Source organism: Pan troglodytes, chromosome 4, assembly GCF_028858775.2.
Source record: "Pan troglodytes isolate AG18354 chromosome 4, NHGRI_mPanTro3-v2.0_pri, whole genome shotgun sequence".
Taxonomy (NCBI): domain Eukaryota; kingdom Metazoa; phylum Chordata; class Mammalia; order Primates; family Hominidae; genus Pan; species Pan troglodytes.
In genome coordinates, this window is record NC_072402.2 from 1,014,485 (window position 1) to 1,033,799 (window position 19,315).

General features: G+C 48.4%; 1 protein-coding gene and 1 pseudogene across 4 annotated transcripts in view; one reads left to right on the plus strand and one right to left on the minus strand.

Moving 5' to 3' along the window:
• The window catches only part of PDCD6 (programmed cell death 6), a 41,430-nt gene that overhangs the window by 15,093 nt on the left and 7,022 nt on the right, over positions 1-19,315 (plus strand). For 2 of the 4 annotated variants that reach the window (XM_024356513.3, XM_003950491.6), the window contains exon 3: positions 15,329-15,373. In XM_024356513.3, the coding sequence (XP_024212281.1) occupies positions 15,329-15,373 (45 nt within the window). Of the gene's footprint in view, positions 1-15,328; positions 15,374-17,747; positions 17,907-19,315 lie in introns of all 4 variants that reach the window. The other 2 variants (XM_527191.9, XM_009448737.5) reach the window with 2 other exon arrangements.
• Positions 2,465-3,570, minus strand: LOC129135402 (serine/threonine-protein phosphatase 4 regulatory subunit 2-like; annotated as a pseudogene).

The following is a 19,315-nucleotide window of genomic DNA, read 5'->3' on the forward strand; positions in this document are numbered from 1 at the left end:
ACCCACGGAGGAGCTGGTATGTTCTAGTTGAGGGTCGTGGAGCTGGAGATGTGGGGAAGAGCTGGTGCTGCGGTTCACGTCTGAGGGTCTCAGAGCTGGAGCCCCCGGGAGGAGTAGGTACTGCCACTGATGTCTTAGGTTTTGGAGCTGGAGACCTGTGGACAAGCCAGGCTGGTGTTCTAGTTTGAGGTTCGTGGAGATGGAATCCTGGCAGGAGCCAGTGATGCTGTTTAAGTCTGAAGTTCGTGGAGCTAAACACGGAGCCGATGTTGGGGAAGTAGAGAGAGTTTCAGGACGCCACTTGAAACTGTACATGTAGCTGAATCCCAAGCAAGTTAAGCCTGGGAGCTTCTCAGTCCTCGGGATCAATGCATTCCTTTTTCTCACACAGTTTGGATTTGTTTTCTGTCTAATGAGACAGAAAGACCCTGATTAATACCCTCAGGAATTGAAAAGCTTAAAAAAAACTAAATGATATTGGTATAATAATAATAGAAATTAAGCTATGATTATCCTGACAGACAAAATCACACACCACACACAATATATATCTTTTCAATCAGTTAGTCAAATAAAATATGAATTGAAAAATAGACCCATGCAAAGCTATAAAAAGTTACTTTTTTTCTTCATGTTCAAAAATATTTAATTCACTTCAAAATGTCATACAAATTATGGTGGTTTCTATGCACCCCTAAAGCTTCAGTCATTTAGCTCAGGTACATATTAAAGTAATATATTAATTCTTCCAGTACAATGCTGTTTCATACCATTGACACTTGCATACTCTAGAATAATTTGGAAAGACGTGTAATATTCACAGTGTTCAGAAAAGCAAGCAAAAGGTCAAGGAACCTGCTTGGTTCTGAGATGGCCTCATATCAGCTTCATAAACATTCATTCTACAAAATAGTAAGCTAACATTTGAACACAATTTCCAAAAACAAAGAATATTTTCTCATAAATAATGAGGTCTGTTTCTCAGGCACCTCAGAAGTATACAAAAGAATTTGAGTTTGAACAGATCTCTTGGAATGTGTTTAACCTGGTATTTCAACAGACTTAAGATTTCTAGGGTTTCACAAAGGCCAGATTTTATTTCATTTACTCAGAAGAGAAAGAAAATGTCTTCTGAAAGAGGTGAACTCAATCACTACCAATAGAAAAAGTATCCACTGTATTCATCTCTTATGGAAACAGAAAAATATAACATTTCCCCCCTTAAAATAATATATATATAATATATATAATATAATATATATTATATATAATTAATATAATATATAAATATATATAATTATATATTATATATATTTATATGTTTTTATATATTATATAATATAAATATTTGTAATATAATATAAGTATAATATAAATATATATAATAAATATATTATATATATTATATATAAATATATATAATATAATATAAATATATATTTATATATATTTATATATTTATATATTATATATAATTATAATTATATATATACATATATACACATATATACATATACATATATACATATATACATATACATATATATACATATATATATATATAACTTAAAGTTCCATTGTACATAGCCGGACCATAAAATCTGGAAACCAGCATGAAACCCTGTTATTCACATGTTAAAATGTTGAAACTATGACCAAAATATGAAAACTGCTAGAGCTATCAGAAAGAGACAAGATAAAAACCTTCTTGCATATGTATAAACTAAATGTGATAATCTCAAAAACCTTTTCAAAATTATGATTACCTTCCAGTTTAAAAACTTTAATCCTAAATTTAAAAAAAAAAAATCTATACACAAACCACTGATTTGCCCAGACCAAAAGAAAGAAAGATCAGCGGTAAGGTAAGCAGGACCCAGAGGAGCTGATATTCACAGTTCTTACGTGTACAACTCTTCCAGGAATTATCCATAAAGTACTTTATTTTACAACCTGCTTTTCTTATAAAACTAAAGGTGCACTTTTTTACATAAAAGTTTTATACGGCGTCAAAACCAGAACTGTGTGTAAAATACTGCATCTGAATGTTTCTAAATAGTCTTGTTCCATTGGTTCATCGGTGACTTCTGTGGCTTCGTCATCATTTTCCATAGATGATTCTGAAAGAATCTCTCCAGTTTTACTGGAACTGGATCCTACTAATTCTTCTGTTTCACGGCAGTCAGAAGAACCACTACTTTCGGGGCCTTCGTTTTCATTACCTTCGGAATGTAGTAAATCTTTCTCAGCTTGAGCCACATCAGATTCCTCCATTTGATTATTTTCCTCAGAAGTCTCTTCGTTCACAGTTGAGGCATCATCAGATTCTTTTTCTTGATTTTTTCTTTCCGGGATCATTTCTCTTGATGTCATAAAAGACTCTAAAAATAAGCAAATGTTGTTGTACTTAAATTTTATTTTCAAAATACCTCCACAGTTAAGTTTCATGAATTCTGATGTTCTATAGTTCAAATCACATCCCCTGAAATTCAGCAACAACTACATACAGGTGGGAGAAAAGCCCAATGTCGGCATTACAAGGAGTTCTATTATGTACAATTCTTTCACGAAAGCAATGAATACAAGAATTTGAGGATCTTCTTACTCCTCCCTTTTACAGATGGTCTCTCAGTCCCTTCTTCTTCCTCTTCATCTTCTTCATCCTCTTCTGAACGTGCTGCCGGGTACAACGGCTTTCTTTATCTTTATCCTGAGATGAAGGTGATGCTTCTGTTTCTTCTACCATAACCGAAGAAATTTCGCTACAAGTTGCTTGAATGGCTGTTTCTCTGACTTCGCCTTTTTTGTCAAACGTGAGTCTTTTTACCTCATGCCCCTCAGCTTCCACAGCATCTTCATCTGGATGTTTATTTTTCAAAGCGCTCACTGAGCAAACTTCTGATTCAGATGTCGAAGAGTCACTGTGATTTTTCTCTTCATTTTGCTGCAAATTTACCTCTTTGCTGTCTGTGCTGTCAGGCGACCCATTTGTTGTCATGGGGGCTGACAAAGAAACCTTTGGTCGATTATGTGGCCTGGGTGTCCCAGGCCCATTTATATTAGACCTCTCAGGATAGCTTGGTGAATTTCCAGGAAGCATAACACCATTTATCCAATTTAAACTATTGGAATTGTTTTTCTCTGAAGAAGGATAAACACAGCTAACAACCATCACATCCTTTTCTACTCCTCTGAGAAATTTGTCTGTTCCTGTATAGTTTCTCTTTGGATCTGTTAACAATTCACATAGTCGCTGAATGTAAAAGGGATACCGTTAAATCCAGTGACAATTTTCAGTATTCTTTCCTTCATTTCATCAAAGGGAATATATTCGACATTAGGGTTGGGAGGACCTCTTGGCGCAGGAGCTGAAGTTCTGAAATCATCCATCACTTTCTCCAGTTTGAAAATAAAATAGCCTTTAAATTGGGACCACTGAATCTGTTTCTCCAGTCTTGGCTACATGACAAAGAAACTGATCCTGGACAGGACAAACTTCCTTTTTCCCCTCTTCTCAAAATCTTTCAGTGCCTCCCGGAGCCTCTCAATGTCCATGGCTTCCCGGAGTCCCTCACAGTCTCCGCCTCCCTCCGCAGGTCTCTTGGGGACCGGAATGCCTCCCCCCACCCCCCGACATCCTCCCACTCCCTCGCACACCCTCCAGCACGCAGGCCAAGTGGGGTGGGGGGGAACGAAGGGAGCCAGGGGAAGCATGTGAGAGAGTGAGACCAAGAGAGCGAGCATCTCCCCAAGCCGCTACCACCAACCCTCCAACATGGCGCCTGGCACGTCACCCTAAAAAGTTATTTCTTGGAGAAGCGATGGATGACAGAGATTAATCTGAGAGTTACTATTGATGGAGAAACTTAGAACTTACCATTTTTCCTGTGAGTTTCGGCGCTGATACTGCTATTCTGTGAGTTCTGGCAATTGAGTCCGTTCACACAGCCTGGTGATGCAGCAGGTGTCACAGAAGGACCCTGTCCCAGCTGGTCCTGCTTCCACTGCTAGGATGGTGTGGCCTCTGATCTGTGACCGTGTCTTGAGGGGAGACCAGGCCCTTGATCACAAGCGTATCCATGGTGAGGTTCCGTGGATGGAAGCTCATGGATGTTCCTTCCTGATGTTCATCTGCCACCTTGCTATTGAATGCATCTTGTTTATAACTGCCTTCTAAATGTTGAATAGAAATAAAGCATTTGTACAGTATGGGTAAGGTATAAAGAATATTGACACATTGGACACAGAGGACCTCCACCAAGTTAGGGAGTAGAATCTCAAGAAACATAACTGTGGATGCTCCCTGGAGGCCCTGCCTGAGTCCCGGGTCCCTTCCCTTCTCCTGCAGAGGGAATCAGTTCCTGCTTTAGTCTTTATTATTCCCACACTTTTCATAGTACGTTTCTTTCACCACGTATCTGCACATCCCTAAAAAATATGCCATTTAGTTTTTGAACTTTCTGTTTTCTTTTTGAGGCAGGGTCTTGCTCTGTTGCCTTGGCTGTAGTTTTGAACTTTGATGTAAGGAAGTTCTCCTGCGTGGCTGCTCCTGCCCTGCATGGCTCTGAGCATCTGCTCTATTTCTGTCCTCCATTCTCTCCCTGAGACCCACCCACACTGACAGGTTCATTTTCATTGCTGCGTGATCTCCCGTCTCCATTCTCTCCCTGAGACCCACCCACACTGACATGGTTCATTTTCATTGCTGCGTGATCTCCCGTCTCCATTCTCTCCCTGAGACCCTCCCACACTGACGTGGTTCATTTTCATTGCTGCGTGATCTCCCGTCTCCATTCTCTGCCTGAGACCCACCCACACTGACGTGGTTCATTTTCATTGCTGCGTGATCTCCCGTCTCCATTCTCTCCCTGAGACCCTCCCACACTGACATGGTTCATTTTCATTGCTGCGTGATCTCCCATCGTCTGAGGGGAGCATGGGAAATGTCTTCATCTTCCTGTGGATGAGTGTGTGGCCAGGTTGGGGCCCTGAGGACTGTGTTTTGTTGGGAACGTTCTTGGGCGTTCCTTTTGTACACAAGTGCAAGTTTCTTCTGGTCAGTAGCTTTCAAGTTTTAAAATTTCATCCCAGGTAAGAAATGTAACTTTCCTCATAACCCACAACATACTCTTTCATATACAAGCATAACAAAAATAGACTTCACAACCGTTCTTAGCAGGGCGTGGTGTTCCTGCTTCTCTCCATTCTCCCCAACACTGGCATTGATTGAGTTGTGGGTGGTGGGATTTTTGCCCGTCTGGTGGGTGTCACGTGATATCTCCCCCTGTTAGGCTGAGCCCCTCTTCATGTTTTCATTAGCCATTCCTCCACATTTCCTCTTCTGTGGAGGGCCGATTCAGCTCTTTTCCCCAGTTTCTGTTAAATTGTTTGAATTTTTGCACTTTTCTTTTATTATTCCTATTGTTATGTTTTTGAGACAGAGTCTCACTCTGTTGCCCAGGCTGGAGTGCAGTGGTACGATCTCAGCTCACTGCAACCTCCACCTTCTGGGTTCAAGTGATTCTCCTGCCTCAGCCTCCCAAGTAGCTGGGATTACAGGCGCCCGCCACCACCCCTGGCTAATTTTTGTATTTTTACTAGAGATGGGGTTTCACCATGTTGTCCAGACTGGTCTGAAACTCCTGACCTCAGGTGATTCTCCCACCTCAGCCTCCCAAAGTGCTGGGATTACAGGTGTGAGCCACCATGCCTGGCCTGCCTTTTTCAAAAGGACTCTTTATACCTGTTCATTCCGGTGACTATCTGTATGGAAAAGATGGGTTTGAATCCACCAGGATAAATGTGCAGGATCTCCTCTCTGGTGGGAGAAGAGACAGAGAGGGATAGAAGGGTATGGAGAACAGAGCCGAGAGGAGGCCGAGTCAGGCGGGGGTTGCAGGCTGCTGTGAGGACTTGGCTCCTTCTCTGAGTCGGGTGGGGATTAGCAGAGGATTTAAACAGAGGAACCATGGGATCTCCCTTATGCATTTCTGCCATGGTTGGCTCAGCTGAACGCACCTCTTGAACAAGACTTGGCCTTGGACACCTAGAGGCCCTTGATTGAGGGTTTACCTCCTGGCGTGGCCACTGACACATCCACGTTTGGCTCCCACACAGCTGGGCGGCCCCAAGACCTGCTCTGCCTGGGCTTCTCATTGGTGGCATTTCTCAAGTTTGTCCCCTCTCAAGTCTGCACCATCCGGAAAACCAAACATCTCTCTCTCCTACGTGGAAACCCCCATCAGCACCTCCCCCTGACTCACAGGGCATCCCGTCAACATCACAGTCATGACTTTCCCACATGGACAAGCCCACGGGACCCCTTGATGGACCAGGACAGCACCAGCACTAAGACATGCCCTGAAACTCACAGGAAGACCTGATCAAGAAGACGGGAACAGCACAGGGCACTGGGAGCTGCAAACGCCCACGATACTGTCAGAGATGGAGAAAGGTATGGCCATGGCTGACACAAAATGTTACTCAACATTTATCACAGGCCTAAATGGAGAACATAACGCTATAAAACCCTTAGATAAAAACACGGGAAAATTTGTATGGCCTGGGGTTGGGCGAAAAGTTCTTAGATATGATACCAAAAGCATGATTCATAAAAGATTGACAAATTAAACTTAATCATAAATTTAAAATTATAATTCTATAAAGCAATATAAAAATCTAAAGAGAATGAAACACAAACTATGGTCTAGAAAAAAATATTTGTGAATCACACGTCTCACAACGTACTGGCACGCAGAATATGTGAAGAACCATCAAAACTTAACCATAAGAAAGTAAAAACCCCAGTATTACAGAGAGGGCAAATATTTGAATGGAGGATCAAAGAAGGTATAAAGAGGGCATATTGCCCGAGAAAGAGGCTCAACATCATAGAGATGCTGGAGAAATGCCAGTCAACGGTACCTCTGCAAATCTATTAAAATGGCTAAAAACAGACAAAAACCACAGGCCGACCCAGGTTCTAGTGATGATGCAGAGGAACTGGGACCCTCATAAGCTGCAGTGGGAATGGGAGGGGTCCCGCCATGCTGGAAAGTGGTCTGGGAGTTTCTTACGAAGTTAAGCACATCTTTACCCTGTCGTCCAGCAACCCCACTCCTGAAATGTCCCCCAAGAGAAAACTTAAACGTGCATGCACAAACCTGCACACAAGTGTTTAGGCCTCATTCCTCATTGCCAATAACTGGAAGAAAACAAAATGTCCATCGGCAGGAGGAGGCGGGAACCAACGCGGATGCTTCCACACGGGGCACCAACCAGCAGTGGAAAGATGCACCCAAATGCCCCAGGTCTCCCAGGCCACATGCCCGGTGAAGGAAGCTAGTTTCGGTGGGCACAGGCCGAGGGATGCCGCCACGTGACATCTTGGAGAAGACAGTGCTACCGTGTTGGGGAGCAGGGCAGTGGTTTCGAGGGGCTATGGGTGGAGGGGCGAATGGAGGAGCTCTCTGGGGCGGTGGCGTGAGCACCTGCACCTCACTGTGGGCTGCTGCGGCTGAGGGGCTGTACAGCAAACACTGGCTTCAGTACACGCAGACTGAAGGAGGAAGGCTGCCACAAGTCAAAGACAGAGGGTGTCACCTCCATGAAACAAAACATTAAAAAAAAAACTCTTAAAATTAAGAAAAAAACCACAAAAAGTATTTCATAAGCGTATTGGACTTTGAGTTGACATCATCTACCTGGGAGCATGGAACTGAAACCACAGGCTTGGCAATCCCAGAGGGAGAGAGTGGAGGGTTTAGACCCCCATTGAAGGGCTCAGTACCTGGCTATAGGAAATAACATTTAAAAAGCGGCAGGGTGGAAATAATTTCTGCTGATGAGGTTGCATTTCTCCAGATAACCGGCAGAGTAAATTAAAGCAATATAGTAAAACAATGCACATCTTGATGGAAACTCAGGATCACGAGGTTGTGGTGAAGGAGATTTGAAGATGTCCAGGAAAGAAAGACAAATGAGATGAATCTTGCAGCTGCCCTTCAAGGGGGCATGGGCCGGGTGGCCATGATTCTCCGTGACGTTGCAGGAATTCTGGCTGGGTCCTCAGGAGCCTTTTTTTCTTGTCCACATTCACCTTCGGTGGGTGGTCCCTGGTGGTCATGACCGCACTCAGGGCCGGGGGCCTGCTGAGGCTGCTCTCCCTGTTCCCAGAATGCAGGGGTTTGTTCCAGATCCCGCTGCTCACCACACAGAAAGCCAATCACTAAGACGATGGTTACTGCCAATGAAGAAGGCGTGCATCAGAAGCTACAGGCCAGGAGATGGGAGGTCAGCTTCAAATCCATCTTCCTGACTGACTATATAGCAGGGAAGAAGTGTGACTGTGTGTAAGGAAAACAGGAATTAGGGAGAGTGAGGAAGAGGAGTTGGTCAGGAGGAGGCAGGTGGCTGGTCAGGCACTCATGATGGGTGAGGGGTTTGGCGTCTTACTGTCCAGATGCCGTGATCTGGTGAGTCTCTCTTCCTTCACACTACCCAGGAGGCCTGATGGTCAGTTTCCTAAGAAAGGAACTCAAATAAGACAAATGTCACTTTCTCAAGTTTCAAGACAACAAGGCTCCATTTCTATGTTATTCAGAGAAACCATGAACATCAGTTCTATGGGACAGTCGGGCCAGTTCAACACCAGATCTGATCTGCCACGACACCTGCTGCTCGGCCCTCAGATAAGGCCCAGAATCCAGTGTCCTCTCCCCCACCCCAGCCTGGCCCCACACCCACACCTCCCCACTTCACCCTGGGCCTCTGCTCTCTCGCCACAGAGGGGTCAGGGAGCTGCTCACGCCCTGCGTGCACCTGGGCATGTGGCATATTTCAGATGCACCTGGTGTCACTGTTTGCACAGACCTAAGTGGGAAGAGATCCAAATGCTCGTTCACTGCAGGTGGATGAGGACATCCCAGCAAGTCCCTCAGTGGAGTCAGCCAGCGCAAGGCGAGTGAGGGACCCCCAGAAACATGAATGGGTCTCAGATAGTGTGTGAGTGGATGAAGCAGCAAAAACACACGCTGCTAATTAATTGATTTATGTCGAGCTCAAAGTAGTCCACATCAAAAAGACTGTTTGGGGCTGCAGGAATTCAGTGGATAATTGCAGGCAAGGCAAGGGAAGGTGGACCAGAAAGGTGAGGGAGGATGCTCCCTTCGAGTGGGGAGAGAGTAAGACTGGCATTGCACATGGGTGGGGGGGCCCGTCGAGGCCCCTCTTTGCTTCTGAGAGTCTGTTTTCATCGACAGTCTTCTACTAAATGTACATAGCAGCTTTTCAGGGCAAGGGTCACCGGGATTCGTCTTTATGCCTCCCCAGCCCAGGAGCCACCACCTCCACCAGACCCATCCACACAGTTGAATCTCATCTCAAGTTCTCTGGAGCCCGACCCCCCACGCACACCCTCCTGGTCTGGGCATCTCACCTGCATCCGCACAAGTGCCTCAGGAGGGTGGAGTGTCTGGTGCTCGGCGCTGGAGGCTCAGCCCACACTGTGCCGGGCAGTCGCAGGCCTCCCAGATGAATGAAGCATGAGTGAATCCCGATCCTGTTATCACAGCTTCTCCCCACGCATCCCAGGCAGAATGTTGTGCAAAAACCACACCAGGATTCGTACATGCCAGAGGACTGAACTTTTGCGTGTTGCAGATAATTCATCTTCCTGAATCACTGCGGATCTACCATGTGGTTAACCACAGAATAAACGTGGGGGAGAGTGTAAGCGCTGTCCTAACAGAAACTTATGCTTCTTCCGTTACCCTTTAAAAGTAAAGGGTACTGATTTCATAATTGTGTTTCTCTTGTAAATGAGACTCTCATGGAAAAATCAGCCATGTAGGTGATAGATTTGTATACCTTTAGATTAAAATGTCACTTTGATTATTTCAAGTGTAAAAGTGTTTCAGCTTTTTTGAGGTATAATTGATACTCAAAGAGCTGCACACATTTCATATGTGCACTTTGGTGAGACTTGACCTGAGCAAACACCCATGAAACCATCACCAAATCAAAGCAATCGAGGAATTCCACACTTCCTGGGGGCTTCCTTGCGCCTGTGCCCGTGGTGAGAACACAGCACAAGATCTTCCCCCTCAGCCAATCGCAAACGGCCCACAAGAAAATGACACCAGGCCTCCTGGTGAACACACACCCCGTGATTTAATTGTTGATCTTTTTAACCTGGGGCTCACATTTTTTCATTCAGAATATGGCAAAGACTTTAGAAGTCATTCAAAGTATCAGTAATTTGAAGTCCTTTAATACAAAAAGTATGGAATATGACCTTTTGTCACATAGCAATAGGGAAATGAAAACAGAAAATTGACTTATGTTCTTTAATGGCTAGGAAAATATTCTTAAAAAGATATCTCAAGTGCAGGCGAATCTAACAAATGACAAATTTATTTCTTTACATAGACAAATGTACGGTTAGATCCATGTAAATAAATGAAGCCATTAAGGGTAGAGTCCCACAGATCACAGCGTCCAGCTCTGCTATCGATATCAGGGAGTAATTTCCAGGCACACAGAACTGACCCAGCATCCAGCTCTGCTCATGATTTCAGGGAGTAATTCCCAGGCACGGGTCGAGCTGGAGAAGCTGGGGGCCCCCGTAGCCCCACTGTCCTTCCTGCCTCATGGGGTCTCTGAGGGGTGCCTGGAACATTTCCTCTTGGGCTTTGAACATCATTTCACTTAAACACGACATTTTCCAGGTGCCATGGACCTGAGCCCAGAAACTTCATGGTACCAGGACCACCCGAGACAGTGGCTCCCCAGGAGTGAGCACCAGGCACTGTCAGGGGTTCTCTCCCCAGCACATTTACAAGGACTTGATGGGTTCTTCTTCCTTCAGAGCAATCCCAGTGGGAAGAAGGAGGGGACGGGAGGCCTGGCAAACGCTCCTCCCCAGCTCCGTTCCAAGCTCTGTGGGGCTCCGGCAGGCCCCATGTCATGTGCAGTTGAGGGATTAGGGTTCCTCCCGGCCTCGCTGCTCTCAGGCCCTCATGGGCTCCTCTCCCCACCCCTGTGCAGCCAGCGGACCCTGCTCCCCCCCAGCTGCTCCCCCCCAGCTGCTCCCCCCCAGCTGCTCCCCCCCAGCTGCTCCCCCCCAGCTACTCCCCCCAGCTGCTCTCACCCAGCTGCTCCCCCTCAGCTGCTCCCCCTCAGCTGCTCCCCCTCAGCTGCTCCCACCCAGCTGCTCCCCCCAGCTGCTCCCACCCAGCTGCTCCCCCCCAGCTGCTCCCCCCAGCTGTTCCCCCCCGCTGCTCCCCTCCAGCTGTTCCCCCCCAGCTGTTCTCAGGTTTCTCATCCTTCCTGGATGACGCCCTACCTGGGGCACCCGTTCCTGTGGCATCCCCAGTCCTGCACTACAGCACTCACCCCGTCACCTCCATGGCGAGACCATCCTGGAACCGTGATCAGCCCATCGGTTTCATCCATTATCCTCCTAGCCCATTTTCTGTGCTGATTTCTCGTTCCCAAAACATCTTGGAATTATAAGAAATTAACTTTTTTCAAGTCTCTGTGCTTCTGAAGCTGTACTTTTAAGAAATAATTCTTACGTTCTTTTGAAGGTTTTTTTTTTTCTTTCTTTAAGACAGAGTCTCACTTTGTCGCCCAGGCTGGAGTCCAGTGGCGCAATCTCAGCTCACTGCAAGCTCCACCTCCCAGGTTCACGCCATTCTCCTGTCTCAGCCCCCCGAGTAGCTGGGACTACAGGCACATGCCGCCATGCCTGGCTAATTTTTTATATTTTTAGTAGAGACGGGGTTTCACCATATTAGCCAGGATGGTCTCGATCTCCTCACCTGGTGATCCGCCCGCCTTGGCCTCCCAAAGTGCTGGGATTACAGGAATTTTTATATTTTTAGTAGAGACGGGATTTCACCATGTTTGTCAGGCTAGTCTCGAACCCCTGACCTCATGATCCACCCGCCTTGGTCTCCCAAAGTGCTGGGATTACAGGCGCCAGCCACCGCGCCCGGCTGGTATTTTTTTTTGTTTGTTTTTTAATCAAATACAGTTGAGGCTTTCTTGGAGATCACATATTAAAGAGAACTGAGAAAAATCAGACCTCAGAAGCAGGACAGTGCCCTGTGAAGTACATGTCCAGTCCCATCACTGTCCTTCTCTCACATGGGCCCAGGGATGTGGGTGATGGTATTTGTTGCCCTGGTGATGGAGCAGATTTGATCTGCCTATGTGGGAAGGGTTTAACTCAGCGGGTGTGGATTGCTCAAACCCTGCACGTTCCCAGGAAGGGCCCTTGGCTGGCTCCCGGGAGCTGAGCTCCTGCAGTGTTCTGACTGATGAGAGAGACTTGAGCCATGTTGCACTACTTTGCCTGGGTAGTTGACCAACAAGGTGATGGATGGCAAACACCTGCTTTCGCTGTGGGTGGCTGGAACTTCCCTGACTGACCCCCAGGTTCAGGAGAGCCTCCCTGGTCCGCACCACGGCACTAGCTGTCCCAGCTTCTTGCTGGAGGAATCCGGCGCACCCTGTGTGACTCCGCTGGGAGGGGCTCTGGAAGCGCTTGGCTTCCCTGGCAGCCCTTTCCCTTGGCTGGTTTACTCTGTACCCTTTCAAGTTGGAGGGTGGTCTCAGGGACCCCCATGCAGTGTTTCATGCTTTCACCAGAAACTCACCTTGGCAGGGCTTCAGGGGAAGGCTTGGGATTTGGTGACAAGTGACTCCATGGCCTTGGGCCAAGCACAACATCTACTTAGGTTTTCAGGCGGTTGCCCAGGTATGTCTAGCACCTAATGTAACCGAGGCGTGAAATGCCCGTGCGCCACAGTGCTTCAGCTCATTACGGCCCGTTAGGCCTTGTGGTGGTTCTCTCTTGGTTTCTGTGGAGAAGCCAGACCCCGCTGTGGTTGGCAAGGAAGGCGAGTGGAGACATCAGGAGTGTCCATCCCTCAGCGGCCCTTTCTAGTGGGGTGGCTGCCTCTCTCATCCTTGATTAATCCCGGGACAACCTCTGCTCTCCTGGGCAATCCTTAGAATACTCCGGAAGACCCCAGTATGGCCGTCCGGTTCCTCCTGGGCCCCAGCTCTCAGGAATGCACCATCTTGGCGCACTCCATGCGTGCCCGTCCAGATGGCACCTGAGCTTCCCTGTGCCTGCGCTGTGGCGTTAACATCTCGCTTGTGTTTTAACCTGTGTTGCTTTGGTTTAAAACTTGTTTGACCGTGTTATTTGCTGAGATGGCCCAGAGAAGCTTCTGCTTACGATCAGGACACATCACAGTGCAGCCTTCACTTGAGGACTTAGGTCTCATCCAGCTCCACACAGTCAGTCCAGGGCCACGGACGCAGAAGACAGAGGAGAAGAAGCTCATGGCATAAAGACAGAGGATTGATTGCCCAGGAGGCTTCCAGGGGCTTTGGCTCCTGGGGCTTCTGTCAGCGCTGGGTCAGAGCAGGTCACCCTTGTGTGCAGACACTAGGTTGCCGCACACAGCGGTGAAGAATGGGGGAGACCAGATGGAACTGGGTGAGGCAGGGATGCTCCTTGGTGTTTAGAGTTTTCCTCTTTCTTTGCCTTGTGGGTTCTCTGTAGCCTGTCTTTGGTTTTTGTAACACTAGTTTTCAGTAATTCCGACCTTTCCGAATACCTCTATATACATATACCTGCCTACTCTCCTTTCAGATACCTGTAAAGCCTACAGAAAGGTATTCCTGCAGATTATCACTCTATTCAGCTTAACAGATGCTCGTCGAGTGCTGCTGTGTGTGGGCCGCGGGTTCAGGTGCACCTGCCTTTGTGGGGAGAGCACAGCTTCCCTGCATAACTGCTGGAGGGCGGGTCATCGAGTGCTGCTGTGTGTGGGGGCCGCGGGTTCAGATGCACCTGCCTTTGTGGGGAGAGCACAGCTTCCCTGCATAACTGCTGGAGGGCGGGTCATCGAGTGCTGCTGTGTGTGGGGGCCGCGGGTTCAGATGCACCTGCCTTTGTGGGGAGAGCACAGCTTCCCTGCATAACTGCTGGAGGGTGGGTCATCGAGTGCTGCTGTGTGTGGGGGCCGCGGGTTCAGGTGCACCTGCCTTTGTGGGAAGAGCACAGCTTCCCTGCATAACTGCTGGAGGGCAGGATCTTCCCAAGGGGAAGTTGGGAGGTGCTCAGGCGGAGCAAATGGATTTAACTTCTGGGCTGGGAGAACGTGGTACCCCCGTGAAAGTCTCCCTGAGGAAGGAAAGGAAGGAGCTGGAGGGAGGGTCTGTGTGTCTTAGGAGGGGACTCACTTCAGGTGAGAGCGGGCATGGCACTAGGAAGAGCCCCATGAGCCCAGAGTGGTGGCACGTAGAGGCCTAAGGGACCGTGCCAGCAGACCCCACCGCCCGTGCTCCACCAGGAGCCTGACATTGTTCTCTGAGATCAGGGGGCTGTCTCTGTGTACTGCCCAGGACTGTGGCATTTTTGTGTATGAAAAAAAAACAAACAAACTGTGTGTCTAATACAGATGGGGTATGAGGAGAGCCACTGGTCTCTCCTGACCTTAAAAATATTTTTTTTAGTTCAGTTTTAGTGAGTATGGAAATTATTGAAGGTACAAATCACTCTGAAGATAGGTTCTTGTGTGTGAAGGTCATCAGTGAATCTTCATTCTCAGAGTTGATAAATGGTTGTGAACACTCAAAGGTATCAGATTCAATGATGAGTCTGAGGATAGTACAGCTTTCCTATTCAGTTTCAAGGAAAATCGTGTAAAGCCCAGACTGTAATTTGTCAGGAATTTTTGAAGTGTGGTGTGATGGATGTCTTCACCGTGCTTTAGGATGATTACTGAGGGAGAACGGAAGGAAGGGGTCTGGTACTTGCACCTTTCAGTAGAATTAGTGTGAATGCCACAGTGACCAAGCTATGCTCAGGTGTCTGCAGGCAGTGGTGGCCTTGATGATGGATTTTCTGAAATGGGAATTCGTGAAGTTCTCTAACAAAACTAAGTGCGAACTTCTCAACTTAGCTGGTGACTGCATCCTTGAAAAATTCCGTGTGTAAAATGATACAGAACCATTTCTTGGTTATCTGTTAAATAAGAGTGCATGTCCAGCCGCGATGACTGTGGACGGCCTTGGAGGTCTGGGAGGCCACGAAGGACTCCCACACACAGCAGGGTGTGACCCCACCAGGCAGTGCTCTGGCCCCCTCCCAGGAGTCATGGCAGCCGACAGGTCACCTGGAGTGTCTAGAAAACCACTACCTTAGAGCCCCCACTGCTTTTCCTGGGGCCTCCAGGTATAGATCAGAAACTCAGTGTCCCAGAAAGATTTTCCTTTTACTTTAACTCCTGTTGTTGTTTGTTTTCAGGCACGTGGACTCCCTTTAATCCAGTGACTGTCAGGTCGATCATATGTAAGTATCGGCAGACGGACCAGCCTGGGCTGCTTTGTATCCGACCCGCTTGGGTACCCGCTTGTGTTTCCTTTGTCTGTGGGTCCGTATCACTTTGCTCCCTTCTGGAATTCCACTTAGATGAGCGTCGGCCCTTTCATCCCTCTCCCCCCGTCTCTGTACCTTTTCACGTCTCTCCGTGTATGTTTGCTCTATTCTTGATTCTGTTTATTTTTAATGTACGGTGTAACCTGTCCTTTCAGTTTCTAATTCTAAAGATGACATATATTTAAAATTTCTAAATTATTAGTTACTTTCACATCTTATCTGGATGTTTTTGATAGACATTGCTTATTTATTTTTGTGATTCCATTCTTTATTCAAATATTTCATATGATAGTCTTCAGTTTTAAGAACATGCTTTTTTGAAAAGCGCTAGATATTTGTGACGTGGAGCTCCTTGACTGTGTTTGAAGTCCTTGGGAGGGTGGTCTACAGCCAAATATTTTTCCTGCTCAAGCCCACACAGAGTGACCGACTTCCTTGATGCTTCTGTAATTTTTGCTTGTTTTGTGGGTTCATGTGTAGCCTTAATGTGAGGGTCTGCATCATTTCTTTGGGTCCAGGGTCTCCCCAGCTGTACAGGTAGCCGGGCTTTTGTTTCTTTTAAGAGACGGGGTGTCCCTGTGTTGCCCAGGCCTAGTCTGGAATTCCTGGGCTCACACAATCCTCCTGCCTCAGCCTCCCAAAGAGTGGGGATTACAGGTGTGCATCCCCATGCCCAGACGGTAGCTGGGGTGTGAGCTGCGGCTCCAGGCGCAGGCAGGTGTTCAGGAGAGTCGTGCTGTGTCTCCATCCCCCGTAGCCGGGTGGAGCTGCAGCTCCAGGGGCAGGCAGGCCTGGGAGGCAGGCGTTCAGGAGAGTCATGTTTCCATCCCTACCCGACTTGATTTCTGGAAGGTTCCCTTTGCTGGGAGGTGCAGCCCCCTTCGGACCTCTTTAATATGGAATCCCAGGTTCAGTTCTGCCTCACAGGGACCACGGCATTGTGTCTCGAGGTTTCCCAGAGCGGCCTGGGGCTCATTCCCTCGCCTCCCATCCATGCATGTGTTTTAGACTTGTGAGGATTCCCTGAGTTCCTTGCGGAGCCCGTGTGTGGTGAGGTGTCTGAGTCCTAGTGTGGGTGTAGCTGGGGGCTTTTCCAGATGACTGTGCCCTGCTGGTCGTGCATATGTTGCCACGTCACACTGATGGAGGGAGAGAAAACTTGGAAGCGTAGTAGTGGCAGGGCTCAGCCTTTAGTGCTAGAAAAGGTGTTGATACATGGGGAGCTACCTCCCCACTGGAGAGGAATGGCCTGGGAGCCACTCCTCTGCGGAGCCCTTACCCTGGGGTGCAGCTCACCCAGCATCCTTCCCTGCTGGTGTGTGGTGCGCAGTGGGTCCTGCACGCAACAGCATCGTCCACACACACTGCACACATCGTGCAATGGTCGTATGAAAAACAGCCCCTGGTCCACACACCACACACGTCGTGGAACGGTGCACGTCGTGGAACGGCTGTGTGAAAAACAGCCACTGGTTGCACACAGGGTTGTGGACTGTTGGGAAGAAACATCGATGCTGTTTCTCACATGATTTTTCATCCTGTGGATTTTCATTTAATTGTAACATATTTCTGATCAAACCAGGAGTAGTCTTATTGCAGTCCTATATTAACCTCTGTTCTTGGAAAGAGACCACGTGATTTATCATTTTCTCTGCAGCAGTAATTCACACTGAATTTTTCTGTGTTTTTTAGCCATATTGCAACTACATATAAAGGTAGTTGTAGATTCTTTTGTATTTGGACCTGGAGTTAGACTGAAAGCAAATAGGACATAGGCGAGGGTCTGTTTCTAATTAAAGCAGGTTTTCCTGACAGGGCTGTTCAAGCCTCCACCAGTGCTGTGGGCCCTGGAGAGTCAGAGGATCAGCTCTGGGAATTAGATTCGCGTTCTAGGCCGAGACCCAGGAGCCAGGGGAGCTGGGGCCACTTACCTTCCCCGTGCCTCGGAAGCTGAGTGTGAAGCTCTGCTCTTCTTTCCGTCGTGGCTGCGGCTGGATTTCCTCACACATCCCATTGCACGGCCTGCCTCACAGCTGCAAGTGCACCTTCTCCTGGGACTTAGGGGGTCAGGGCTGGGGGACAATCCCCCACGCCCCCACCCAGGGCGAAGGTGACAAGACTTTGAGGGATTTCACCCCATTCACAGACAGGCATGCATTGCCCAGTCCCTGGTTAGTGGTCAGCAGTGGGGCCCCGCCAGGCTCTGAGGGCTGAGGTCTGGTGGGAAGCCTCAAGTGAGTTTGCTGCAACTGATCTTTTGCTGCTTGACCGTTCCTCTCTGTCTCAGCCATGTTTGACCGTGAGAACAAGGCCGGCGTGAACTTCAACGAGTTCACGGGTGTGTGGAAGTACATCACGGACTGGCAGAACGTCTTCCGCACGTATGACCGGGACAACTCCGGGATGATCGATAAGAACGAGCTGAAGCAGGCCCTCTCAGGTTTCGGTAACTCACTCACTCTGGCTTGTGTAGCGTGTTTCATTTTGGAACCTTGGAGCCATTGAAGTTCTTTAAACCTTGTTGAACTTAACTGATTGTCTAACCAGGCTACGTAAAGTTTTTGTTGACGTCATGCAGGCTCATATTTGATATTGCTCATGTCGGAAGGCGATCCTCGACATGGATACGTTTATTCAGGTTTTTATCCAAAATGAGATAAGGGCTATGCAAGCCGTTCATCTTTTGTGAAGTGGAATGATGTCGTGAGCAAAACTGAGAATGTGGCTTTTGAAGTCATTTAAAAGTGGATCCATGAAAATACCGTGGGGCAGGGCAGCTTATATTTCATGATAGATCAAAGCACGTTGAAAAGGCAACAGTCACCTAAGAAACAGCTGTCAGTCACCAGGTCCAAACCGTGCGCCTCAGAAGGGGCGTTAGGCAGAACGCGTGCCCATTCTCAGGTGTGCTCGGCGTGTGTGCGCTCGGCGTGTGTGCGCTCGGCGTGTGTGCGCTCGGCGTGTGTGTGCTCGGCGTGTGTGTGCTCGGCGTGTGTGCGCTCGGCGTGTGTGCTCGGCGTGTGTGCTCGGCGTGTGTGCGCTCGGCGTGTGTGTGCTCGGCGTGTGTGTGCTCGGCGTGTGTGCGCTCGGCGTGTGTGCTCGGCGTGTGTGCGCTCGGCGTGTGTGCGCACGCGTGTGCCGTGCACCTCGGAACAGCAGCAGAGAGGCGGAGCACGTGCTCATTCTCAGGTGTGTTCCGCACGTGCGTACTCTGTGCATGTGTGTGCTCGACGCGTGTGCACACACACGTGTGACGGTGTGCCGTGGCTCTAGGAGTGTTCACAGTGCCTGTCCAGAGCGCGTCCATAGGGCCTGTCCACGGGGCTTCCCGGGCTGGTCTCAGGGCTGAGAGGAAGCAGGGGTTTTATTTACAGAGGAACAACGGGCATGTTTGGGGCCAGCGTGAGGCTGTTGGTGGCTGCACTGAGATTCTAATCCAGGCGGATCTCATCTGGCCCCTGTTGTGAAGCCGCTTCCGTGATTTACTTAAAAGGCTCCTTAGAAACAGTGAGGAAAATTCGATTCTACTTGAGGACCTCCGAGATCCCTGGAGTCTCACTTATCTAAGCACGTCGCCTCTCCTCGTGTTTCCTCCCAGCATGCACTTTGTGGCTGCCTTTCTTTCTCTTTTCTTTCTCACCTTACGAGCTTGTCCACAGGGCTGGCTGTGGACACTGGGTCTCCTCAAGAAGCAGTTCTGAGCTGACCAGTTGCGAGCCAGGATTTGGGCTGGATGGCTCTGAATTGGTACTTGGAATGCAGCTGACCTTGCTGTGCCCTTGGGTGGGGGAACTGGAGGGAACGCTGGCCGGCTCCTCTTCCCTGGGGCAGGTACGGAAGGGCTGGGAGGGAAGG